Source organism: Caretta caretta, chromosome 21 (assembly GCF_965140235.1).
Source record: "Caretta caretta isolate rCarCar2 chromosome 21, rCarCar1.hap1, whole genome shotgun sequence".
NCBI lineage: Eukaryota > Metazoa > Chordata > Testudines > Cheloniidae > Caretta > Caretta caretta.
In genome coordinates, this window is record NC_134226.1 from 10975891 (window position 1) to 11002588 (window position 26698).

The 26698-nt window shown below is 51.8% G+C and overlaps 2 protein-coding genes across 5 annotated transcripts in view; one reads left to right on the forward strand and one right to left on the reverse strand.

Moving 5' to 3' along the window:
• The window catches only part of PACSIN1 (protein kinase C and casein kinase substrate in neurons 1), a 58946-nt gene extending 47252 nt beyond the window's left edge, over positions 1–11694 (forward strand). For all 4 annotated transcript variants that reach the window (XM_048826554.2, XM_048826551.2, XM_048826555.2 and 1 more), the window contains 7 exons: positions 411–646; positions 1482–1637; positions 2341–2516; positions 3001–3121; positions 3274–3398; positions 3839–4032; positions 4682–11694. In XM_048826554.2, coding sequence (XP_048682511.1) covers positions 411–646; positions 1482–1637; positions 2341–2516; positions 3001–3121; positions 3274–3398; positions 3839–4032; positions 4682–4791 — 1118 coding nt within the window. In that variant the 3' untranslated portion in view covers positions 4792–11694. The remainder of the gene's footprint in view (positions 1–410; positions 647–1481; positions 1638–2340; positions 2517–3000; positions 3122–3273; positions 3399–3838; positions 4033–4681) is intronic.
• Positions 11695–15051: 3357 nt separating this feature from the next.
• Positions 15052–23073, reverse strand: SPDEF (SAM pointed domain containing ETS transcription factor). The gene is made up of 5 exons (XM_048826556.2): positions 22589–23073; positions 19049–19246; positions 18770–18817; positions 17145–17285; positions 15052–16158 (listed from the first exon to the last, which is right to left on the reverse strand). The coding sequence occupies exons 1-5, from the start codon at positions 23052–23054 to the stop codon at positions 15980–15982; spliced, it is 1032 nt and encodes a 343-aa protein (XP_048682513.1). The 5' UTR covers positions 23055–23073; the 3' UTR covers positions 15052–15979.
• Between the last annotated feature and the right edge of the window lie 3625 nt (positions 23074–26698).

Here is a 26698-nt window from a genome sequence, read left to right on the forward strand (position 1 = left end):
GTTGCTGTGAAGTCCCACCAGATAACAGCTGTGGGCTTGCTGCCTGGCCCCGAATTAGCATCCAGTTCAGCAGGCTGTCCAGATTCAAAGAATCAACTTGTTTGGTTTTAACCCCATCAGTCTGCCAGTCAGAAATATGCCAGTCAGGGGTATTTCAGACCTCACAAGGGGCAGCAGCATGGCCTATGGGTTAGAACTAGGGACAAGGAAACAGGACTCCTGGATTCCATTCCTGACTCACCCCTGACTTGCTGCACTTCCTTGAACAAATCACCACCCCTCCACCTGCTCTGTGCCTCAGTTTCCCCAGCCATGAAATGGGCACTTTGCGGGACTCATGGACAGGAGCCACTAGAGAAGGGCTGGGCATTGCCATGACATCGATTACTTACCTCAGCCCCGTCCCACAGGCCCGCAGTACGGCAGCTTGGAGAGGGCATGGGGAGCCATGATGACGGAGGCGGACAAGGTGAGCGAGCTGCATCAGGATGTGAAGAACAGCCTGCTGAACGAGGACTTTGAGAAGGTGAAGAACTGGCAGAAGGACGCCTACCACAAACAGATCATGGGAGGCTTCAAGGAGGCCAAGGAGGCAGACGACGGCTTCCGGAAAGCACAGAAACCCTGGGCCAAGAAAATGAAGGAGGTAGGAGGCGGGACAGGGTGGAGCGGGCCTGCTGACGGAGAGGTGAACCACTGAGAGCCTGACGAGGTCAGGGAGGAAAGAGCCCACCTACTGTACCCACAGGGCCGCTAGGATGGGGGCAGGTGCCCAAGCCACTCACACAGGCACCAGAGCATGTGGCGGGGCGGGGGAGAAGGTGCAGCTGTATGGCCAGAGGTATTGGTTGTACCTTGGGAGCAGTTAGGAGGAAGATGCCTGGTGTAACCACAGAGGCACCAGTCACAGGGGGTTGCAGGAGTGCGGGGCGCATAGTGTCCAGGGGATCCCCATCTCTGGTGGGGCACCAGGACTGGTACCTGTTGTGCCATTGGGAGAACCAGTCATTCTTCAAGGGGCGGTAGACAGGTGCCTGTTTTCCCGTGGAGTTCCCCATTCAACGCCTCTTGCACTGTTCCTGAGAAGCTGGCCAAGTTCCCAAGGGCTGAACGTAGGAAGCAGGAACAGGGGACCCTCTTTTTGTTCGGTGTCTGTGCACAGGGGGGTCCCGGCCCAGGACTGGGGCTCCTAGGTGCTACTGCAGTACACACGAGAATAATTTGTACCTGCCCGTTCTTCGGCCACCGACCCCAGAGGACCTCAGTTCCGAACACACCATTGCACTTGGGAGAAGGTGGAATGAGACAAAACCATGCCCAAGTCTCCATTCGCAGAGTTGGGGAGAGACAGCACAAAGGCAGGGTGGAAGCCCAATTAGAGCACAGAAATGTTTAGGGGAAGGGATAAGGGTTACAGGTAGAACATCTGCAAACATCTGCCCTGGGTTCCTTCGCTCTCCCACCCCACCTCCTGTCAACAGGTGGAGACAACCAAGAAAGCTTATCACCTGGCGTGCAAAGAGGAGAAGCTGGCCATGACCCGGGAAGCCAACAGCAAGGCGGAGCAGTCCATCACTGCAGACCAGCAGAAGAAGCTCCAGGACAAGGTGGAAAAGTGCAAGCAAGATGTGCAAAAGGTGCGAGCTGCTGCCCTTGAGGGAAGGGGGTGGGGGGCCAGACACACGCCCAGCTCCCTACGGGTCCATGGTGACTCATGCTGGCAGAGCAGCCTGCGGGAAACTTGCCTCGCTGCCAGGGCTCTGTGGCTACATAGTTCTAGTCTCCAGGGCAGCCAGGATACATTGTACTGGCCCTTAGAACCAGGAGAGATGGGAGAATCCGCCTGGAACCCCACTCTGTCTCCTCCAGGAAAAGGCCTTACCAGGCTATCAGAGGCTACTGGCCTTTTTTGTCCTTGAAAGAGGGGCTCTGGCGATACATCTGCTTCTCCCATCTCAGCCCCTGAGCCAACCCCAAACAACTGGCGTCTGGGTGCAGCAGGTGCAGCTGCGGGTGCAGCGGAAGCAACAGTTAGGGGAGAGAAGGCCCGCTCCCCTGCTGGCACAAAGCAGCATCACTCCAATGGAGTCAGACCCCCACCTGGTGTAAAGGAGTGTCTCTCCAGGGGAGTCAGGTCCCCCGGTGGTATAAATCATAGCTCCGTTGACGTCAGGGCTTCAGCTGATTTGTCCCAGCTGACGGTCTAGGTTCCCTGCCCTCACAGAAACGGAGATGGGTTCATCACAAGCTGGACCCGGGGTGGGGAGAGGCTCTGCCAGGGCCCAGGCAAGGAGCTTTGGGGGCCTGGGCTTTAGCCTTGGCCCCGGGTTGTGCCCGCAGACCCAAGAGAAGTACGAGAAGGTGCTGGAGGAGCTGAACAAGTGCACCCCGCAGTACATGGAGAGCATGGAGCAGGTGTTTGAGCAGTGCCAGCAGTTCGAGGAGAAGAGGCTCATTTTCCTGAAGGAGGTGCTGCTGGACATCAAGCGGCACCTGAACCTGGCTGAGAGCAGCAGGTAACCACATCCACGGGGGTGGTGGGGAGAGCGAGGGCAGCAGCATATGGGAAATAGAGGGGTTTCCAGTGACTTGACTGGCCAGGCTGCCATGAACCAGGCCCCAGAGGATGCTGGATGAGGCTCCCAAAGGCCAGTCAGACCCAGTCCCACTGAGGGCAGATGGACGGCACAGGGCTGGAAGCAGTGGCTCCAGCCGCATCTAGGGATATCCCCGGATCAATGGCCAGGCCAGGCGGATTTGTGCCGTGGCCTGGCTCCCTCCTGTGGCCAGCAGGAGGAATGCCAGTTCTGAGTTCGCTTCGGAGTCCCACTTGCCCCGTAGTTCCGATCCGTCCTCCCATAACCGCCCCCGACCGCTGCCTTCTCTGCCAGTAAGCGTCCACAGTCCTTCCCCGGCTCAGCTCGAAGGAGCTTCTGTCGTCTGTGAGCGCAGGGGGCACCCGGGGCTCCTCACTTCTGCTTTGCTTGTGACCTCCCTCAGCTACACCACCGTCTACCGCGAGCTGGAGCAAACCATCCGCATGGCGGACGCGCAGGAGGACCTCAGGTGGTTCCGCGGCACCAGCGGCCCGGGGATGCCTATGAACTGGCCCCAGTTTGAGGTGAGGCTCCCGCCTGCCCCGTTCCAGCTGCCGTAAATGGGGAGGGGGACAGGGAGGGGTTTGCACTGGGCATGGGGAAGGGACCGTGGCGGGTAGGTGGGTGAAGAGAGCCTGGCAGGCGCACAGGGGCACATGTTGCTTTGTGTCTCCAGGAGTGGAACCTGGACATCACGCACACGATAACAAGGCGAGAGAAGATTAAGAAGAACGAAGGGGTGACCCTGACCAACGCCACTGCAGTGAGCGAGTCAGCAGCAGTGGCCGGGGACCGTGGCAGGTGACAACGCCCAAGCTGCGAGGGGGGGGCCCTCCGATTTCCAGTCCACAGGGAGGGATGGGGAGGGCTGCAGAGACACAGTGGAGGTGGGGGGGGAGGGGGAAGCAGGGAACATACATCTGTTCTTTGTTTAGAAGCCCTCTCATACAATTTATTTCCACTGCGGGTGGTTCCTGGGGGATACGCCGTGATACAGCCGAGGGTCTTTGCTGCCAGTCCTGTAACTTCTGGCTCTGGGGCAGCGATCTGAGTGTCAGTGTGACTCCGCCCCTTGTCAGGTGAAATCCAGCTGTCGAGGCCCCAGCTCTCTCTGTGTCTGGGGAAGGCCCTGGCAGCTTACACTCCCTCTTCTGCTGGGACCCACACACTCCTGCCCCCTGCGTCCGGGCCTCCCTCCCTCCCTCTCTTCACAGCACTTTCTACCTGCTTTGCGTTCCCAGCGTGAGCAGCTATGAGCGCAGCCAGCCCTACACTACTGAGTGGTCGGACGACGAGGGCGGCAACTCCCTCAGCGCCAGCGAGGCCAACGGCGGCACCAACCCCTTTGAGGAGGAGCCGGCGGGGAAAGGGATGCGTGTGCGGGCTCTATATGACTACGACGGGCAGGAGCAGGATGAGTTGAGCTTCAAAGCGGGTATGGCGCAGGGCACGCCCGGCAGCTGGTGCTAGCATCCTGGCACAGCAGAGGTTAGGGCAGGGGGTGGGGGTGGGAAGCTGGCCCTTTTAAGAGACTTCCGCCCAGCCAGGGGTCTGGGGCTACATAAGAGGGTTTTTGTTGTTTTGTGAAAGTTTGAGTTAACGCAGTGGTGCCACGTCTGAATTACCCAAGCCCCCCAGTGTTTACCGTGAACATAGAGGACAGGGGGGAAGTTTTTGGCTCCTCACGCACTTATATAACACAAACAAGGCATGGCTGGTTTGGCTCCAACTTTGCAGAAACCCCTCCCTCATGGCCTGAGCCTGGAACACATCCATCCAGTGGGAGTCACTTTGGGAACGGTATGAGTTAACTAGGGTAGTACAGAACGGAAGTTGGGACACAACACACAGATCCATAGAATCCACTTTTTCAATCTCTGTTACATGTCCCCTTGCGGTAGCTGGATAAGTACTTTCCACTGCTATCAGCCAGTGGAGTTACTCCTTCAGCTCAAGTGGTAGAGTGCCAGACTGGAAATTCAAGGTTCAGGCCCCTCTAACCATCCATGGTGTGTGCATTGAGGGTAAGAGGGCCACAGACGGCGAACTGGCAGTGAATTCTTTATTTCTGCTTTTTGCCTCAGGCGACGAATTAACCAAATTAGGTGAAGAAGATGAACAAGGATGGTGCAAAGGGCGTCTAGACAATGGGCAACTCGGCCTTTACCCAGCCAACTATGTGGAGTCAATCTAACCTCGTGGTGTTCTCGTCTTTGCTGTCCGAAAATAAACAAACCCTCCGTCGTCGTCATTTCTCTGCATCAGCCAACCAGCCATCTTGCCGTCTGGTCACTCACTCTGCACCGTTAGAGATTCAAGCATATTTTCCAACCAAGCTTTTATTTTTTTAAGAGCCATCTCTGAAGAGTATTTTGCCTACTGGCTTTTCTTCCTCTTCTTCTTTTAAGATAATGTGAAGCGAAAGGTCGACGTTGTCAGTCTTTTTTTTTTTTTTCAAAGCAAAAAGCCAATACCTCAAGATTTTAAAGCCCAACCAACGAGAACATTTCCAGGGCTTCTGATTGGTTGGTTTTTAAGGCAATTGTAATCATAAGCCGCCTTCCCATTGGCTGGAACTGTTCTGAAACTCATGGCGCGTCAACTGCTGGGACAGATCAAATTTGCCCTATTGGAACATAACCAAATTAAAATGGGAGAATGGAATTTATCCCCTTTTATTTATGTGCAGATTTTTATACTCACCCTCCCTATTCATTGTCTCTCCAGTTTCTCCGTCCTTGGGGAAGGAAGGGGGGAGGGAATCTCCCTACCTATCCCGTGCCCTCTCCCATTCATCCCAAACCACGTCCATGGACTGTACATCTCCCATCCAGCTGACCACCCTGAGTCTTGGAGTTGGGCAAGGATTAGGGCTTATTGATGTCTTGCAAGGAGGAATGGTTGCCTGTAAATTAAAGGAAGATTCCTCATCCCAGTGAAAGCTTTGGGGACCTCCCCCCCCTTTTTTTTTCTTTTTTCTTTTTTTTTTTTTTTAAGAGTATGGTCTTCCCCTCTTCCTCCTCCAATCAGACATCACTATGGTGTGGTTGCTGGTATCCTATTGTCATCCTGGACTCAGCAAAGGCTTCCTTCCAATGCTCTTCAGTGACATTTCATCACTTCCTCAGTCCAGGTTCCCAGCAAGGCTGTACAAGTTCTCCGGTCTGAGACAAGAATGCCTCTGCATCTGGCAAAACCTGGGCACGCTGGAGCAAAGGCACCCGTGGACCCTGAACCACAATGCAGACTCCTGCTCCCTCTTCAGGGGATGCTTGGTACACTGCTGTGATGTGGAGAGCAGTGTAGGCCTGTGAAAGCTAATGGAGGCCTGCACTCTGGGAGGGAGCGAACCAGGCCTTGAAATGCATCACCTCTTCCATTGGATTCTTTGGAGATTTGCACCGCTGCTTCACCGCTGTTGGAAACCTCTTCGTAACAGTGACAGGAGCTGGGGTGATACAGGGTGCCAGGCTGGGATGAATCTTAGGCCTGGATCAAGACCTCCTTCCTAGGAAAGCAATCTCACCAGGGACCATCAGAGGGACTATTTTTCTGACCCTGAACTAAGGTGGGACCACACTTCACTGTCCCGTTCTTTGCACTGGAATGTGGTGGAGATTTATATTTATTCCAACCCGATGTGGATGGGTGCAGGAGATTCCCTTTATATGTGCATAGGCTCTCTCCCCCAACCACCTGATGGATGGTGCAGGGGGCATGGAGAGGAGTTGCCTGGCATTCTGACTGGGTGCGTAGCGTGGGAGATGCTCCAGGCCACCACCCTGCATAGGACGCATGTGGAAGAGTCACAGATGAGAAGCATTTAGTAAATGAAGCCTGCACTAGTGTCAGACAGAAGAGGGCCCCTCCTTCAGGTGGTGGCAACAAAGCTAAGAAGAACTCATCTGGATAGCTTTGCGCACCTGGTATGGGCTCTGGACGCAGCTTCCAAGAGAAGAGACCGTGGAACTGGATTGGTGCGTATGGAATGGATTCCAAGCCTGGAGCCCAACCAGTGTAAGGGTGGGGATAGGTGCTGAAGCTGCAACACAGAGGAAAGACAGCTATAAAGCAAGCTGCTGTGTCCTCCAGTCCCATTCATGAGAATAGGTGTCCTCCAGTCCCATTCATGGCCCTGAGTCCTGTTGTGATCTCCCTGGAGGGACTGTGAATAGGATTCCCCAGCAGCTGCTCTGACCTTCCTCGTGAAAGGCATTTTCACCCCATAGGCCATGCTGATCACACATGACCTGTCCCCTGACTTCCAAGCCAAGCCTGCACTTCTGTTTGCCAGCAGTCTAGGTGTGGGTGCTCCAGCACGCAATTCCCCCCTGTGCAACTCCATTGACCTCAGTGAGCTTAAGCGGGGGTGGATTGGACCCTGAGACTTTCCCGAGCCACGATAATAGCAACGGGATGTTCTGCATCAGCTGGAAACATGGCAGAACCAGGCACTCGGCCCCGAGAGAAGGAAGTAAAGCGTGTAGGGCCCAATTCCAATCTCAGTTTCACTGGTGTAAATCTGGAGTGACTCTGCCAGAGTCCCAGAGGTTTTACTCTGGATTTAGATCAGCATCAGGCCTAAAGGCAATGGTTTGGGAACCAAAGAGTAAATGCCAAATGGAAGAGAACATCAAAGCAAAATCTGCCTGGAGTGAAACAACCAGGGTCTCCTCGCTGAGAATAAGAGAGGATGGGGAGGGATTGGTGTTTACTCTGATCCATGGAGGAAAGGGGCCATTACATTGCTGTAGCTCTTGCAGAAGGAGCTGACCTTGCCACACCCAGCCTTCCAAGCGCTAACCACGCCTGGTGAATGCCTGTGGCTTCTTCCATCAGTGGCAGGTGGAAGGTCCCCACAAGGGCACAAAGGTGGCATCCCAGGGCTATGAAAGAACAATCCCTTAGTCAAACGCTACATGGAACTGTGGTATCTCAGTTTTTTAACCTCCCACAAGCCAGGATAGCAAAGTGAGGACCACGGGAGAAAGGGACACTTGCTTTTGCTTCTGCTTCTGCTTCAATCAGACCGGGGGTGTGAATACTGGCTGGCATCCCACAGCAAACAGAACATCTTTCTTAGAACATCTTCCTTGGAAGGTTTTGCTAGAGACAAGCAGGCAGGAGCTGTTCAAAGGGTCAAGTTTCCCCTGGAACAAAGGGATGGCCATTCACCAGTGGCTTTGGCCTGAAGACTGAGAGAACACTGACGGCCGTAGTCTGTGGGAGAGGTCACCAGAAGACTAAACCACCACACAGCTACTCATGTTGTCATCACTCTCTGTTGCACTGGACACGCTCCTGAGCCTATAACCCTATGTGCAAACAACGCAGGTCTGAGCTCCATCTGTACAGATTATTTCATAGCCCTGGGATGCTTTGTAAGTGGGGCCTTCCAGAAGGCCCGCGCTGGAAGGAGCAGCTTTCCTGATCACAATGGGAGGGTGTTACTCTGTAGGCTCACAACATAACCCAACCCAAAATCTTCCCAGGAGACAAGCTGGCAAAAGCACGCCTAGTTGTCAAAGCGGTTTCCTCCTGCTGGCAATGAAGTTGAGTCACTTCTCATCCAACCACATATTTCCTTTCCTAATCCCTGGGTGAGCCTCAGGCTGGTTTCATCAATGCCAAATGCAAAGACGAGCCATTCAGGAGATTCCTAGCCAGAATTTAGCAAGACATCATCTCCCCGGCCTCCCGCCCACTCAGGACAAAAAGATATTGACTGGTAGACTTTTCTGCTAGAGACTTATTAACAACTCCCCTGGGGCAGGTCTTGAGAAGCCTCTTCCTGCCCTGAGTGTAAGTGAATGGAGCTAAACACTCCATTGGTATTCAGCCTCCACCTGGCTCTTTTTCATCCTGGCCCTGCCCCTTGCAACGTAGCTTCCTTTGCTTGTTTGTGCAGGATTATTTTTTTCCTGCGGAGAGTGGGAAAGCTCAGCATGAAATAACCCATTGTGAGCCCTTGGCAGATGGTTTTCCTCCATTGAGCTTCAATGGCTTCTTCCAGCCAACATCTCAGCTGGGCTCACCCTGGCCTTCCAGCCACTTGTCCTACAACGTGGGCAGCTGGACTTGAACCACTGCACCAGCTGGATGCCTCCATTGCCCCTACCTGGCAAGAGCAGCCCTTCATGAGTCACAGCTGACCCTTGGCTCACCCTGCCCGCCCCATTTCCAGCAGGCTCTACCTCCTCTCAGCATCTGGCTACAGTGCTCCTCAGACAGCCTCCACCCGGGCAGCTGGTGTCTTGGAGGTGCAGAAAAACTACAGAGAACACTTTAAAAAGCGGATTCAAATTCCATATGGCCCACGGGGGCATACGGGTAACAGGTTATTTCCCATTCCTCACCCTCACCCCTTGAGCAGTTCAAGGAGAAAAGCTCCTCCTGATTTTTCCACAGGAAGCCGCAGATCATTGCTTATTTATCCCCCATCATCTTCAAATTCATCAGCCACCTCCCCTCCACACCCTCCTCCTCAATCTGTTTAGTTCATGAATTATTGACTCCGGTGACCAAGAGTTCTTCCTGCCCAAATAAATGTGCTGCATACCGGATAACATAGACAAGACCTCTCCAACCTTCAGCTCTGTTTCTTCCATTAGTTAACAACAACAAAAGTCAAGGAAATGCTGTCGTCTCAGCACTGCACCTGTTTTTTGTACATTGTGCAATTTAAAAAAGATCTATCGAAATATATATATATATATATATTGTGATTGTATTACTGTGGATACGACAAAAACAACAAAAAGAGTAACTGAGCTATGTAATCGTTGTATGGATTTAAAACCTCCTTTGATTCTTGTGCTCCAATACCGCCCGGTGTAGATGTAACTGTCACCTTCACCAGATGAGCATTACTTTTGGGTTTGGTTTGTAGCAGGCAGTGAGTGTAGGGAGTAAGAGCAGGGATATTTCTCAATCGCCAGCATGGTGGGGGAAGGAGGGCACTTGGTGCTGTGCCTTCCCCCCCACATCCTGCACAGGAAGTTCGTTGCCTTCCTCTCGCCCAGGCCTTCCACCTCCACCCGTTGCATGCCGAGTTATCGCTGCACCTGAAGGAGGCATAACAGCAGCTGGGCAGGCCCTGTTGTGTTCCTCCAGAGAAGCTCAAGAACCAGGGGGCCTGGTTTTCAGAAGCCTTGAGCGCTTGCTGACTTAATCTGGAGTTGTGGGGGCTCAGTCCCTCTGACCACCAGGACCTGAGTGTTCTCAAAACACATCCCTACAAGGTGCTGAGAAGCTGAGCCTGTTGCAGGAGCAGGCCAGAGCTCAGGAAACAGGTGGAAAAGGCCATTTGCAATGAAGACCAACTCTGTTATTGCTCCTCATAGGAGATGGGCCAGGACCTCCACCATGAAGCCTTTGTTAATGGGGAGGAGGGAGTGGACCAAATCCCTGATGCTGCCTCAAGGGCTTTGCTTCCAAGTCAGATCCAAAGCCAGATGCAGGGGAGGGGGTCTAAAGTTTTGCTGTCAGGACGAAGCCAAGATCCTTGCAAGATTTTGAGTCTCTCCAGATCGAGTTGTGGGGGTGTGTTTGCCTCCCGCCGAGGCTGCGATCATGCAGCATTGGATTTTAGCATTGTCCAACCCGAGGCCCAAGTTCCAATTCAAACCCAAGCCTGAAAGGGCAGGGGAAACCCAATCCTCATAGCCACCCCCTTGGCCCATCTCACCTCCTGATGTTCGGTTCCAGGAATGTTTGGCAGGGCCTTTTCCGCACTGCAGCTCCAGGTCAGAGGAACTTTGAGTTTGGAATGGCAGGAGAGGGACACTCAGGCTTTATTTAGTTTTTGCCAATCTTAGAACAGCTCTAACGCAGTGACTCCAGGGCCTTGGTCCAGCTGGGACAGAAGAAACAGCCCTTACGTCAAGTGGGTGAATGTTTTCACCATAGGTAAAGAGATGGGAGTTGGCCATGTCCCGCATGGAAGGCATCGGAACTTCCCTCTGCTTTAGGGCGCCGGGGATGGGAAACATGGAACTGAGTGTAAGGTGCAAAGGAAAAATCTCTTTTGTTGCTCCAGTGAAGTCAGCAGAGCCACATCCAAGAGGAATTTGGCCCATTCTCTTTAGAAAGACACGTGACCTGTCTCCCAAGCCAGCCAGCAATAACCAGAGATGGACACTTCTTCTCTCAGTAAAGGTCCTTTGAAGGAGAGTTTCCCCTGATGCCGAGACTCCCTAAGGAGCAAGCAAGATGCAACCCAAACACTAGGGTAAATCACAACGTAAGAGTGCAGTCCTGCAAGATCCTGAGCGCTCTGAATTCAGACCGGGCTTGGCCGGAGTTTGGAGGCCCCTCTGCAGGAGTGGTCCCTACATTATCCAATAGCTTCCCGGAGTAGGTTGTAACCTAATAGGACTGAGCTGAGTCACTTTTAGGTCAGGCTCTCAAGCACAGTTTAAGAATATTTAATCCGCCACATGGAGCAAGTCCTCTACTTCCTCCCCTTGACTGCTCCACTGAATGGTGTTAGCTCCTAAATCCATTGCCTTCTCAGTGGGCAGCCTCCGGTCACCCAATCCATCACGGAGGCTCGGAAAGACACACCACTCCCAGGAGAATAATTCTATATTTAGATGGAGGGTTGTGGCATGGGCAGAGCACGCAGGGCAAAGCCTTTACCCTGGCAAAAGAATGTTGCAAGCACTCCACCCTCCGCCTTTCCCCACAGGGCCGAACCACCGCCAGAAAGTAGCGGGGTTAAGAGAAGGCAAACCTGACCTATGAGGCTTTAAAATTGGAGGCTGCCCCTTTATGGCCGAGGGAAACTTCCAGGGCTCATATATAAGGGCACAGAGTTTCCAGTGGTTGAGATAACGCCACTGTCTGTCTAGCTCTAGACGTATCTCTCGAGGGAGAGGACAGAAATGGGGGCATGGCCTTTGCTTAACGTTTCCCATTAGAGCCCTGGAGGTTTGGGGGGCAATCCTGAGGCTGTAATTAACAGTGTTACTGTGAGCAAAGCTACACTAGGAGAAGGAGAGTGTATCTGGCACGCAAGGCTGCCTATTCCATAAAGGAAAAAAAACAGATAATACTTTAAAAATATAGTAATAAAGAAAAAGGATTATTTTATTCATGCACTGTGTGTTTTGCCTTGTTATTGGGGGTGTTAAGCATCACTGGGTCACCTCTTTAGGCAGTGTCCTTACCTGCTCCCTTAAAGGCACAGTAGTCCAGGGGGACAGGAGGTCTGATTGTGCAAAAGCAGCACCTAGACGTGAGTGAACATTTTCATACAGCCTCATGCAAGAACGTGCCTCTGCCCTAGCAATAAGGGAAAGGGATGGGGGAAAGCAAAGGAGGATCTACGGACCAAACTGGCATGTGTTTATGGGTTCCCAACTTGAGACACCACCAAAGGTTGCAGGGCTGGGGTGACAGAGATGGCAGAAGGGCAGCTTTGTTTGCCTTTGACATCATGTTGCTATAGCAAAAATCAAGGTGGACAGCAGCAGCTGCTCCCTACACTTAAAGTTTGTTACTACTGCCCCGCAGCCTTCATACACACACACGCTCTTGGACCGTGCATGTTCCCTGCACATATATAGGGACGCGCACACACGTTCTCATACACAGAGGCAAGGAAACACTTACTTTGCACATATCTGCATACACCCTTTCCACTGCAAACTGAAAAAAACAACCACCCCAAAACAGACTAGACCATTGTTCATTGTAATAGAGAGGAGGTTACTGGATCGATCCTCGGCGAGGGGAGGGGTCTATTAGCCACTTGATTCACATCAATTTTCCCCCTCTTCATTACACACACAAATAATCACATGGCACATATTTCACTGTTTTTCAGAAGACACAAAGCTGTCTCCCCCCACCCCTACCCCCCGCAAGGCATCAGAACTTCAAGGCAACGAGATACAACATATGCTGGGAATCTAAGCACTTGAGCTCCTACTCTGACATGTAAACAATACAAAATTATCAGAAGGAAATACAAAGGCAGCAGCCAACACAGGCAGCTCTTTTAAGTTAAAAAAAACAAAAACAAAATAAAACATGTATGTATATTTTTCTTTAAATTCTTACAAAGGATTTGACAGATAACCTTGTCTCCCTTCTAAATGCTTCATTTGAACCTGGACCACAATGTCTCAGCAGCCAAAACCAAAAGAAAACAAATGAAAAAATTATAATATAAAAGATCAACATTACCAGGTAACTTGGCCTGTTATGAAATGTACAGTTTAAACAATCCTCTACCCTCTGTTCAAATTCTATTGTACTATAATCTTGTCATCTTCTGTTGATTTGTTTCCCTGTAGGAGTAAACTGCGGAAATGTAAAAAAAAAAGAAAAATCCCTTTAAAAACAGGTACAAGAATAAGGCAGTCAAGAAAGCCCTGTGCAGTGCTGGTGGGTCTCTGTCTAGTTCTTAGCCGACAGATGTCCATACGTAGTTGGCAGTCTGAGCAGAAAGATTAAAGACTGACTGGGGCAGAGAGATCACACACAGGCTGAGCCAAAGTGCTGGCTATTTTGGGGGTGGAGGTTGGAATGCAAACCTTGATCTGAATTTTGCAAATGGCTCCATTCTTTATAATGCGCTGAATCAAAAAGCCCAGATTCAAACACCTTGGGGACTTTGAAATCTGGATCCAAAGTCTGCAGCCTTGAGCCCATATTGGATGGAGAATGACTTCCTTCGTCAACGCTAGAAGGGGGACTGCCAGATCGGGACTGAAGCTGGAAGTATGGGGGTAGGAAAATTTGCCTTGTTGATACCCAGGCTATACTGTCAGTCTTCAGGATGTCTGCCCCAGCCCCTTTCAACACCAATGAATTCCCTTAATCACCAGCCAGATTAAGGAGGCAGAATACAGCCTTACTATAAAAACAAGCTGAACCTCTGGTCACCAAAAGTTAACCCAGTTGTCGTGCTGCACTCTACCCACCTTTGATTACTCTGTGCTCCGAGAGCAGGCTGGGTCTTTCTCCAGTCTTTGCTTGCCCAGGGTAGGCAGCAGATTTCTCACAAATAGGCTGGTGGTGTCACTAGGAAACTAATCAGCACAACTGGGGCATAAACGCCACAAGTTGTGGGGAGGAAGGGAACCTTGCTCAGTGGCCTTTATTTTGCCCCCAGTGGGGCAGCACAGAAGGGGTGCAAGATACATTGGTCCCACTCTGTTTGCAATCTACTCTTGCTTAGGAGATTGGCCAATGAGCAACCTGTCCAGCAGGCAAAGCAACATACTACACAGCCTGCTGACTCCATGCTTCTCAGAAGAGCTTTTTGGTGTTACCCTGCTGCTCAGCCAGATGGCCTTCTCATGCATCCAAGTGCCAGGGTGTCCCAGCTTTGGGTCAGCGTGAGCCCTGGCAGAAGGCTGCTGTGTATGATCCTATTGTCTTTCCTTTCAAATGAGCCTCTCTCACATCCTGCACATGGGTGACTTTGTCCTTTCACATACAATGCCCGAAAATGGTCACTGCAGCCATTCAAGTGTACACCACAAACTGGCTAGTCCAGTCATTTCAGATCCAAGTTGGGTGTCAGGGGTTTGGCCCAGTTAGGCAATCCCCGAGTTAGAGCCCACCCCGTGATCAGCCATGCTTGTCTTTGGTTTACAGCTGGTGCTGCTTTTGCCAAAGGCAACAGGAGATGAACTGGGGGTAGGTAGTAGCAGAACTTGACTCCAAAACAACATTTGGGCCAGATTCTGATCTCATTTACACCAATGTGAATCCAGAATAACCCGGCTGAAGTTCAGAGGGTTACTCCCGATTTATACCGGCCTAAGTAAGTTCAGAATCTAGTTCTGAAGTATGATAATGGTGCTAAGGAATAAGGCACCCAGAAAAAGGGAAGCAGCCCACTGCATGTCTCAGGGGGTCAGCTGGACACAATGAACTTGGCTGAGCGATTTTCCAGATATAGCAAGGCACATGCTTCAGAACTGCTTTTCCGTAAGGAAGAGAAACAGGACAGTTGAGAGGTTCTTGGACACCCCAGCCAGCTATGCAGCTGCTACCCAGCATCACACGCTACAGGACGATTCCACTGCTTCCGACTGCTGACCCACCTCCAAACGAGCCCACGAGGGAGGAGAATACTTCAGCTGCAGCATCTCCAGCTAATAACCCTCAGTTCTTCTGGCAGTCATCTACACCAGAGCATTGCTGCTCTCTGCCAGCTCACAGAGCCCCTCCACACTGGATCATCCCTACACCACCACACAAGGCTGGGGGGCATTGCCTAGTTGATCACATGCAGACAGCAAGGGGTGGGGGGGAGATTGCCAGTTAATTATTAGACTTACCAGCTACTTTTCTAGCTCAGAGAAGGATAGAAGATCACCCCTTTAAGGAACAGATTTCAGTTAGGGTATTAGTGAGGGAGTTGTCCCATTAAAGAAAGGCTCTGGACTGGCTGACGGGGTGGGGGGGGGGGGAAATTATCTCTCCTCCCTGCCCAGAGAACGGCTTTAGACCAGGAAAAAGCAAGACCAGTAGAATTGCCATGACAATATCCTTGGGATATTTCAGGACAACTCAAGTTCCGCACCTGGAAGGGGAAAGCATTGACAAAGGGAAACTGAATCTGATCATCACATATCACTGTGCGGTATGTGTGTGGGGTGGGTCTTATCAATCTTCAGGGCACACAACCGTCTCTAACTGATGGGGATCAGGAATAAACTTCCCCTGGGGGCAAGTTACCCATCACTGCAGGGATACCTGCACCTTTCACTGAAGCAGGGGTGGCCAGCCAGGGTCAGAAACAAGGACCAGTGGTCTGATGCAGTATGACAACTCCTATGTCCCCACAGCGGGGACTTGTGGGCAGGACACCTGGGTTCTACTGGGTTCCAGCTACTTTGCTGCGTGACCTCCAGGGTGTCATAAATCTCTGCTAAGTGGCATCTGGCCTGGTGGTGCTTCTCACACAGCCAAAGACTTGAAAACCTCATCCACAACAGTCAGACGTAACTTCTATTGGTTTGACGTTGCTTGCAGGCAGCATCCCCTCAGCCCCTGCACCCCACCCAATTGTTATGCCCTCCTCTCACACACTTGATTCCCTCACACCGCAGCTTTAGAGGGAGAAAGGGGCTTTTTACACAAACTCATTGGCCCCAGAATTAAATGTATACACTCTATTTCACAGGCAGTCCATTGCTAGGAGGGGGTTCTTCCCCGCAACACACACACTTTGTAGCCTGGGGGAGGTTGGAAGCTCTGAAGTTCATCCGGGAAGTTTGATGCATTTCCAGCCTCTTGCACAATCCTAGACTTCAGCTTTATTATCAAAGGTGGATCTCTTTTTGGAAGTGGGTGGGAGATGCTGTGGTTACAGGGATCCCACCAGGAGGTCAGTCCGTTCCCCTGCTCCTGCCCCCTTCTCAGACGGGGTGTACAAACTGGTAGACCAGGCGCTGGGAGATGTCAGGTTTCCGGATGATCCCTTTCTTGTAATACTGCCGGATGGAGCGGCTCAGCTTGTCATAGTTCATGGCGGGGCGATTCTTCCGGATTCCCCATAAACGAGCCACCTGGGCAGAGTCCTCGATCTTGAATATGCCTGAGAGAGGAACATGCAGAGAAAAGGGAGGCAAAAATATAGGATGAGGACCCAAGGTCACTGAGAGGCCGCGTAATCTAGTGGGCAGAGCACAGGACTCGGGAAATTTGGGCTCTAGTCCCAGGTCTGACACAGTGACTCCCACTGACAAGTGACTCCCACTCTCCGTCTGGCTGTTTCCCCTCTCACCCTTCGTCTGCCTTGTAAAGTCTTTGGGGCAGGGACTCTGTGGGCACGTCGAACACAGGCAGCGGCAGTGAACCTCCAAGCCCAGCTCAGCAAACTCAGGCTCACGGGGTTCATGCTAAGAACAGCTGGGAAGACGTTCAGCATCGGGCTCGGACGCCTGAGGCAGGGGGCATAAGCATCAGAGCCTAGGCTGCAACGTCTACATAGCTACACGTCTACAGCAGGGTGAGCCCCATGAGCGTTCGCCTGTCGACCTGAGCTCAGAGGCTTGCTGCCGTGCGCTGGATAGACACAGCCGCAATGTGCAGAGCCGAGCATGCTCGGGCTTTGATCTAGGCGCGACAGGAATCCAGGATCAGGAGCCCAGTTTCACCAAGAAGGAAGTTTAGGGAATGGAAAATAGAGCTTGGGTTCCCACAAACCCACTGAGGGATGGAGTTTGGGAAAGATAATGGGAGACTCAGATTTGTGTCTATGGCAATGGGTACCTTAGTCATACCGACAGGGAGACACCCAAGCATACCATCTGATTCTGATCTTGCTCACACCAGTGTAAACTGGGAGTCACTGGGCTTGATTTTCTGGGTGCAAAGAGAAGAGCAGAGCAGAAAATCTGGCCCTGTGGATTGACGGAATGACGACAGCAGAATCTGGCCCAGAGAGCTCTGTGATGGAGGACCTGCCTGGGTGAATACTCGTGCTATGAGACTCGACACTGTGGGGCCTGGGGGACAGAGGTTGTGCCGCAGATACAAAAAGTGGCTTTGAGTTCCCCAGGAGGAGTCAACGGCCCTCACCTTTCTCCTTATTGAGCCACCGAATGAACCGCCCATAGTGATGAGGCTTCAACAAAAGCTCTTTGAGGAACTGCCAGAGGTGGATGGGCTGGCCTGAGCAGGAGGAGTCCACCTCGCTATCCGTCCAGCTCTCGTCACCCGCTGCGGCAGAAAGGAAGCACATGCCAGCTGTTAGTCAGTCGCTGTCAGCACAGGAGCGAGTGGCTCTGGAGACTGGGAACAGAGGGAGTCTTTCCCCTTCAGCTTGCCCAAGTCATCGCGACTCATCAGTGGCCAAAAATTGCTGCCATCTGATGAGAGGAAGGATGGTTCAGTGGGCAGGGCAATAGCCTGCAACTTGGGAATCTCAGGCTGAGTTCCCTACTCTGCCACAGACTCCCTGTGTGACCCTCGGCAAGTCACTTAGCCTTTCTGTGCCTCAGTGCCCCAGCTGTAACCTGGGGATAATAGCCCTGCCCTGCCTCCCAGAAGTGTTGTAAAGACTGAGTTTGTCAGCCCTTTGGGGCAGGGACCATCTTTTTGTTCTGTATTTGTACAGCGCCGAGCACAGCGAGGTGCTAGTCCATGGCTGGGACTCCTGAGTGCCACAGTAATAATACATTAATAATAAATACACACCAGATTATCAGGCACTCCAATATCAGGGATATGTAAGTATCTGGGATAGATCTGATAGTCATGTCCCCTTTGGGCTTGTTATTAACCAGACTCATTTTTGACAGGTTTCAGAGTAACAGCCGTGTCAGTCTGTATTCGCAAAATGAGCTACAGCTCACTTCATCGGATGCATACTGTGGCAAGTGTAGAAATCACCCAGGGTGGATTTGTGCTGGAAATGGCCCACCTTGATTATCATACACATTGTAAGGAGAGTGATCACTTTAGATAAGCTATTACCAGCAGGAGAGTGGGGTGGGGGGAGGTATTTTTTCATGCTTTGTGTGTATATAAAAAGATCTTCTACACTTGCCACAGTATGCATCCGATGAAGTGAGCTGTAGCTCACGAAAGCTCATGCTCAAATAAATTGGTTAGTCTCTAAGGTGCCACAAGTACTCCTTTTCTTTTTACTCATTTTTGATTCATTAGCCAGGCTGTTATTGACTAATAAATAGTGTATTATAATTACCACTCTGAGAATTAATTATGATTAACATTTTGGTCCTGATTAAGAGAGAAGCAACCCCTGAAATAACTGGAGACCCAGTCACTGAATCGTAAGAGAGAAACAGGTTCACTGACCCCCAGCTTCCCTCCTACCCAGTGATGAGTTGCCAGAAGCTGAAGATCCGGTTCCTTCAATCACTCCGGGTCTTCGGCGGCACATTCTTCACTCGCTCTGGGTCTTCGGTGGCACTGAAGGGCCCACCGCCAAAATGCCACCAAAGGCGCGCAGTGCCGCCGGGTGAGTACAAATTCACAGGGGGAGCCAAGAGCTCGGGTGGGACGGGCAGGACAGGAGTTTGCCCACCCCTTTAACAACCGTTTTTCAACCAGCTGCAAAATTTAACAACCGGTTCTAAACTGGCTGAAAAATTTAACAACCGGTTCGCGCGAACCGGCTCCAGCTCACCACTATTCCTACCCCTCCTCACTTCCTGCCCTTGGCAAAGGTGGGAACTCACCACAGTATCGCACTTCTCCAGGCGTAGCCTTCTCCTTCATCCAGGCAGCTGGAAGGGAAGCACGGTCGGTGTCAGAGAGGGCGCGAGCGTCACGCGAGGGGAGCAGAATCCACCCACTACAAAGCTCACCATTCCCACAGGTAACATGGGGGAGAGAGACAAATGTCCCAAAGAAGCATGAATGGGTCCCAGCTAACTGGGCATCAGCCCCCAAGCTTTTCAGTTGAGGAAACTTTGCCACGCTCACCCCACCTCCTCCAACTCCGCCACAGCATGTACCTGATTTCCAGATGTCCAGGTGAGCATGCAGCACGTCCCCGCACACCAGGGAGCGCTGACGGAACTGCTCCTCTGACATGGCACACAGATCCTTCCCAGACAGGTCCTGGAAAGATTTCCCGATCTGGGGCAGTCGGTACTGGTGTTCGGTCCATAAGATCCACTTCTGGACGTTTCCTGGACTCCAGTCCGCCGGATCTGTGGAAGAGAAACAAAACGCCCCGGTCCTGGTGAGTGGGGCCAGGGGACACTTCCCCTCCAGAGAACACTCAGCAAGAGTTACAACAACAGGGAACACAGCACCCTTCCCATGCTAAAAGAGAGGGGAGCTGCCTCGGCGTGGAGGAGCAGTACTCCCTGCTCATTCCCCCTCCTCCACGGCTGGGGCAAGGAAACTACCCCTCCAGTTTCAATCTACTTCAACCACTGGAAACATGGATCTTTGATCCTTTCCTGGGTTCCCTGCCTCATTCTTTGCCCATCCCCCTGGGAACCAGGTCCCCTTCCTGTCAGGGGAACGCCCCACCTGCAGAAAGTCCCTGCCTTTACTGGGAGAAAATTCAACCCCAGTCAACAGATTTCAAAACCACAGGTCATGGGGGTGCGGGGCAGGGGAAGGGAGCATCAGAAGCACCCTTCGCCTACAGCACAGGGGAGCCTCCCCAGTACAGGCCCAGTCGAGCTGTAAGGAGCAAGTCCCTTTGTACCAAGGCCAGCAAGCGCACTTTCCAATGAATAATCCAATCAGGAGAACAAGACGGACTGCATGCCCACGGTGGAAGCAACAGCAGCATGACCTGTCTGAAGGGCTGGTTCTCCTAAAGGGGCATATTTGTCCTCCATGTGTCAAATCACTTTGTTCCCCATCGCCACTGTTTGTGAAACAGCGACACCCTCTGGAAGAGCACCTGGCTGAGGGGTGCCCAGCAGGGCTGTGCATCCAGCCAGTGGCTACTGCTTGCACACATTGATAGGGCAACTCAGCTTCCCACATGCCGCAAGATACAAGGCTTCAACGGATGGAAATCAGCATAGCGACGCTAACTGCCAAAGGGACCAGTGGAAGAGCCAGTCCAATGTTATTAATGCCTCAATGCAGTGGCTTTATAGATGTTTAAAAAACTCCACAGGATAGAAAATATTTCAAATGCAGCGAGAGACCAGCCAGAGTTCTGCGGTGGTTCTGAGCTTCAAAGCCGAGAGAGTTTGGATCTGGGACTCCGGTTCAGGTCCTGATCCAGCATTAGAGGTAGAAACCCTGCGAGTTATTTTAGACACCCCTCCCCCAAAATATATGGGGGATCCCCAAAGGGTGTAAATTCACACAGCTCCATTGATTTACACCAGCTAAGGAGCTGGCCCAAAGTTCGTCATGCCAAAGGAACTCATCCTAGTAAACCAAACATACCTGCCCCCAGCTGGAGACTTTGCCACATTTGCTCTCTGTCCCAATGCACCTTGCAGAGTCCTTTACAATCAGTGCAAGGCAGGGGTTAAAATGCGCAGTGTAGTTTTGATTATCTAGCTGGGACTCTCTGTTTCTGGCTCCAGCCATTTCTCCTACAGGCCCCAGATCCCAAACCCCACCGTTGACTGCACTGTCCACTCCGGCACTGGGACAATGAAGTGCTGTTTGCAGGGTCCTGAGCTCACTGCTGGGTTTGGCTCTTCAGAGAGGACGTGCAAGGTGCACTTTTGCACCACTGGAGTGAAAAGGCCACACTTCGACCCTGCTCCTGCTCCCACTGAATTCAGTGAGAAAATGCCCTTTGACTCAGACAGGAGCCAGCTCAGGCTCCTTTGAAGATCAGATTGCTCATTCTGGTTCCTACTAAATCCAGTCATGACTGGTGCCAGATGGCTGCAACCCTGCGGTAGGCTGCTTGTAACTCAAAGGCACTTCCACAGATATCTCATGCCACTGCATTTAAACACGTGCGCCAGATGATTTTAGAGAGAGGTACGAACCACAATGCAACGTTTGGGTCCAGATGCTCAACCCCCACACCATAAATCAAGGGTATTCGCATCGCCGGGGGGGGGGGGGGGGGGGGTTGTTCCTTTCCCACTGCGCCACTATTCCCTGGCATGACTTTCTTTCCTCCCCGGTGCGTGTGGCACTTCAAAGTTTCACTATCACATCCCTGCAGCCCAATCCTGCTCCCTGTTGGTGTCACTGGCAGTTTTACCATTGACGTCAATGAAAAGCAGCCCCATCCCCACCCCCTAGAAGAATCACCGGAGAGGACAGTTCTGTTAGACACTCAATGCTCTACTTCCAGCGCTCCCAAGTGGGAAATTAGCCAGGAAGAAAGAAGGAAACCCATCCAGCTGCTCCCTTCCTCACCTGCCGTCCACTTGCTTAACACACGTGACTTCAAAGACACTTTTCTCCCCTGGGGAAGAGATTCCCCCTGCAACCCAGTGAAATATATTTCACATGGTCATATACATGGGAGATGGGGAAAACCTTCTAGTTCCTATAAATCCAGCTGCCCCAGCCCCTCCCTTCCGCTCGTGGGAAGCATCTAGAAGACTGATTTAGGAAATATGAGGCCATGTCTACACTCTTGCTACTACAGCAGCTGGGCTATGGCACTGCATCACTGCAGTGTAGACACTTCCTATATCGACAGAAGGGGGGTTTCTGTTGATGTAGGTAATTCACCTTTCCAGTGGTCATCGGAAGAATCCTACACTGGGGGTTAAGTCGACCCAACTACAATGCTCAGGGTGTGAAATTTTCACAGCCTTAAGCAATGCAGCTAAACTGACCTAAGTTTTAGGTGCAGACCGGGCCTCAGACTCTTCCACCCCCTGCTCTCACCTGTTTGACACTGCTGGGATCCAGATGTGCCAGATGCTGCCCTCTCAGGGCCTCACGCACACCCCACTCACTCTATTGCAACCCAGCAGAACGGTTTGATTAGTTAAATTCCTTTCAAATAAAAGGGTCTGAACAGAAAAAAGGAATCCACATGGCTGTTTTTGCTTTGGCGACTGTTGTGCCGGGGAAGTCCACAGAGGCCAGCGGGGGTGTCTTTCCTTCGACATCCCCGGCCCCTGGAAACGTGACTCAGCCCTGCCCTGGAGGAAGTGAGGGGTGAGGAAGGAGCCTGGCCTCCATGGCCCAGTCAGTCTTTGACCTCTCTGCTGAGAGTGCCAACAAAGAGGACAATTAGGATCTGACCCAAAGCTCACTGAGGACAACAGAAAAACTTCCAGTGCCTTCAAAGGGCTTTGGGTCCAGCTGTTGGTGCCGGCTGCGCTGTGGATACCAGCGTACACAGCACATCCCGGTGCTCTCTGGTAACTGTGGAGGGCCAGGAACTCTAGAGTCACTCCATGGACACCCTGGACCAAGAGCCACCGATGCCTTTCACCCACTGCCGAGCTGAATCCGAACCAGCAAGCGAGAGGTGACAAGCTCCACAGCTCAGTCTGGAGCCCCCCGAGCTGAGCTCTCCTTGGCCCCCTATTTCCCCCCCCCCCCATACACACACACAGCGTGAAAATGGAGATACAGAAGGGGGCACCCACCTGCTGCAATGTTGAGGAGCTTGCAAGCCGTCTCGATGTCCTTTAGCACTTCGCCCACCACCATGCTCTGCACCTGCTCCAGCGAGTGCTCCTCCAGGTGGAGGCTCTCCTGGTAGTCCATGTCGGGGCTCAGCCCCAAACCCTGGCTGTCGATGATGGGACACTGCTCTGGCTCCTTCTGCCCTTCGCCCCTGCCCCCTTGGCCGCTGTCCTGAGGAGTCTCCCCCAGGCCCTTGGGCACCCAGCTGGTGTCCTCTGAGTAGAGCATATCGAAGTAGTGGAGGTAGAAAGTGGGCAGGGTCTGCTCGGGTGTGGCCGGGGGGCTGGGGCTGTCCAGGGAGCTCCAGCTCCGGGTATCGGGGTCTTGTGCGGCTGGGGGCTTCTCCAGGCTGGTCAGCAGAAGGGCTTCCTGCAGGGCAATCCGGCCATGAGGCAGAGCGGTCAGCCCCTGGCCTGCACTGCCCATCACTCTGCCTGGGTGCGTCTCCAAGTCTGTCAGCCACCAAGGGGTGGAGAGAGAAACAAACCAACAAGCACCAGTCAGAAAGGGCTGGGGCTTGATAATAATTCCTGCCTTTCTGCCCAGTGGTCAGGCACAAAGGGGGAAAGCTAAGCCTGTTAGTGGGAAAGAAGCCTCCAAAGAGCCACTCGACGCCCAAAGAGACCCCCAGATGAAAACAGGTTAAATAGCTCTTCGCAGGCCCGGGTGACTCCTTCGCTTCTGGGTCATTTGGCAATCAGGGGGTAGAAGGGGAGCGGGGAAAAGCCAATCTGCCTGGAACGATCAGATTCCAAATGTGAGGGAGAGTCACCCTGACCAGGGTGCTAATTTTCTGGAGGGGGTAGGAAGGAAAATGGTACAGGGCAAATAAACCCCTTCCCGCAGTCAGCTGGGGTGGGTGGGTGAGCTGAAGCTTGTTTGAGACAAAGAAGCTATCAGCCTCGCGTGGGGAACTGCGCATTCCTTGGGAAGAAAGGGACACACAACCAGAGACGGGCATGTGCCTGGGGAGTCTGGCTTCCGAGCACCCTGACTTGGACAGGGAGAGCATCTCTGGCAGGAACCTGAGCACAGTGGTCACAGCCACCCAGTGCAGGGCAGGGGAGATGCTGCTTGTGGCAGGTTTAGACAGAGCCCTGTATCTCAGGCACCCCTCACCGCATCTGCTCCAGGCTGGGCCTCCGAGGATCTAATCAGTTAAAACAACAGAGACAAGGCCCATCTGAGTGGGGCAGGGACCACCTTTTTGTTCTGTGTTTGTACAGCACCTAGCGCAGTGGGGTCTTGGTCTGGGACTAGGAGTCAAAGGCACTGCAATAATACAAATCAACAATCATCATAAATAAATAAATAAATAATTACCCGAGCGTAACCAAAGGAGCAGCCCTTTACACAGGATTCCCGTCACCTGCACACCCAGGGCACATCTACACTAAGCGAGGGCTGCTGGACTCCATGGAACAGTTGGTTCTCTCTTGACTTTGCTATGGCTCAGAGCCTCGTAAAGCCCCTCACCATGGCTGCTGGGCAGATTCGAGGCATTGCAAGGGATTCTAAACCCTGGCTTGCTGCAATGTCTTTTCACCTAAGGCCAGGTTTACAAGAGGGTTTAGGCACCGAACAGCGAGGCATCTATTGAGATTTATATAAAAGCACCTAAGCAGGTTCAGCACAGAAATCCCATTTGATGTCACTGGGAGTTAGCCATGTAACCTGCTTAGGTGTTTTTCACTAGGTGCCTAGATGCATTGTTAGGTGCCTAAACCCCTTTGAAAGCCTGGTCCCTATCGTAGACAGGGACTGAGAGTGATGTCCTGAAGGACACTGCTCTCCCCATGGGGATTCTCTAACGAGATCTAGGCCTCGGTGAATCCATTACTTTTGCACCCAAGGGCAGCTCACACTATTACAATGCCATCATCATGAGATCTCCAGTCACTAGGGGTTGATCCAAAACCCACGGACGCCAACAGTAGTTCGGACCCTAAATGGGTGAGGCATTGGTATTTCAGGCATCACAGATCCCACAGGGAGGAGTGTGTTATAAAATCCCTACACAGAGCGGCAGGAAATTAGACTGAGCCCCAGTTATAAGGCAGGCATCCTATTGCTCATGTCTCTTCCATGAAGAGACCCTCTGATTTTAGAATCCCTGGCACCATCTCCAGCAGACTGGAAACAAGGCATAAAATTTTTTTACAGTGAGAGTAATTCACCGCGGAACAATTTACCGAGGGCCATGGTGGATTCTCCATTGCCGACAATTTTTAAATCAAGAATGACTATTTTTCTAACAGATCTGCTCTGGGAATTATTGTGGGGCAGTTCTCTGGTCTGTTACACATGTGATCAGCTAGATGATCACATTGGTCCCTTCTGGCCTTGGAATCTATGAATCAGATGACAGGGCACACGGCAGCTGATGGCTCCTGGCCACGAACCCCTTCAATCCCCATTGGCATGAACTTTTTGCACTTGTTCTTTTCTTTCCAGAGGACATGTTTAAAAGCCCATTTCCATCTGTCTCCTGTATGCAGGGAGCCCTGGACTCTGCAGAGAAGAGGATGAGCCTGCTGAATTTCCATGGCAACCGTGGGAAATGTCTCCATCGAAAGAGAAAGCCTGATAGTTCCCTGAGAGGAGTCCTGAGGCTTTAAAGAAAAGAGCCCTCTGAAATGAGTGTGCCATTAAAAGGGCACCGTCAGGGTCAATTGTATAGCTGTTTGCATGGCCCGTGCCTTTCTTTGTATGGGGATTTTCCACCAATCCCCCTCCCCCCAAACAAATGATTCACTGCTCTTTTTCTCAAAATACAGCAACCCAGTGCTGGTACGGGACCCTACAGTAACAAAGCAGCGTACACAGCCAGGCATCTCCAATCAATCCTACCATAATAAATCAGACCATCCGGCTCAACACACGAGTGACCCCATAAAAACAAACCAGTGCACACAGATCACAGACTGTAAGTTCTTTGGGGGCAGGGACCGTCTTTTTGTTTTGTGTTTGTACAGCGCCTAGCACACTGAAGCCATGACTGTCACTCCTCCAATACAAATAATGAACAGTAATAACGGCACACACAAGTGACCCTACAATAACAAACCAGCGTGTGTACTTGAGGGCCATTGCTCCAAAGAGACCCTACAAAAACAAATCAGTCCACGCAGCAGGCCAGCACAGAAGCGACCCCGCAATAAACAAACCAGCGTACAACGGAAGATGGGAAAGCGTCGGTGGGTAAGTAGATTTCAGTGCAATGTTTCCCAGTGGGTATTATTAAAAAAAAAAAAAAAACACATCAAGAAAGAAATAGCAGTGAAGATACTTCATTCGGTTCCTTTAACACGAAGGATGAAACAGTGAATCCCCCGAGTTTATTCAAGCCCTTCTAGCCAAATAAACATATCCTTTGTGTAGGAGAGACATTATTTACTGAAGTGTTCTGTACTACGCGTTACTATCTTTGTACATTTTTCAACGTGCCAAGAAAATTTCATTTCCATTCTGCTGCTTCTAGCGAATGCGCTGGTCCCAGGTCCGCTCCCTGCAGTCAGTGATGGTTGGTAAATAAGACATAATTAAATGTCATTAATAGCCGCAAGCTAGACTCCCAATAACCACAGATTTGCCAGTGGAAGGGGGTGGGTGGGAGGAAGTAGGAGACGTCTGGAAGATTTACATTGTTACAGTTAAACTCATCCTTCAGACAAAGCCAGGAACAAAGTCTGCAACGATTTTATCAGCCGCAATGCTTAACACTTCCCCAGGGCCTTGCATCTCCAGTGTGCTTCACAAAGGTTCCCCAATTATCCCCGGGAGGGAAGTTTTATTATCCTTGGGCCAGGGCCTCCACTACTGTAAATCACCATATCTCCTTTGAAGTCCTGGCCCCCTGCAATGAATATAGGGAAACTGAGGCACGAGGAGATTAAAGACTTGCTCAAGACCACGCAAAATAAGTGGCAGAGTTGGGGTTAGACCACAGGAGGTCCTGTCGCCAAATCCTGTGTGCTGACCACTACGCCATCCCGCTGCTCCTTTCTGGCCTGAGAATCCCAAAAGGTCAACATTTCCCAAGGGCTTTATGCGGCACATAATTGAACGCT

Coding starts and splice junctions, on each gene's coding strand:
- SPDEF (XM_048826556.2), bottom strand. CDS start 23,054: ATGGGCAGTGCAGGCCAGGGGCTGACCGCTCTGCCTCATGGCCGGATT. Junction 19,247..22,588: donor GCTCCTCAACATTGCAGCAG/GTGGGTGCCCCC, acceptor TCTCTTCCACAG/ATCCGGCGGACTGGAGTCCA. Junction 18,818..19,048: donor CCTGGACATCTGGAAATCAG/GTACATGCTGTG, acceptor CTTCCCTTCCAG/CTGCCTGGATGAAGGAGAAG.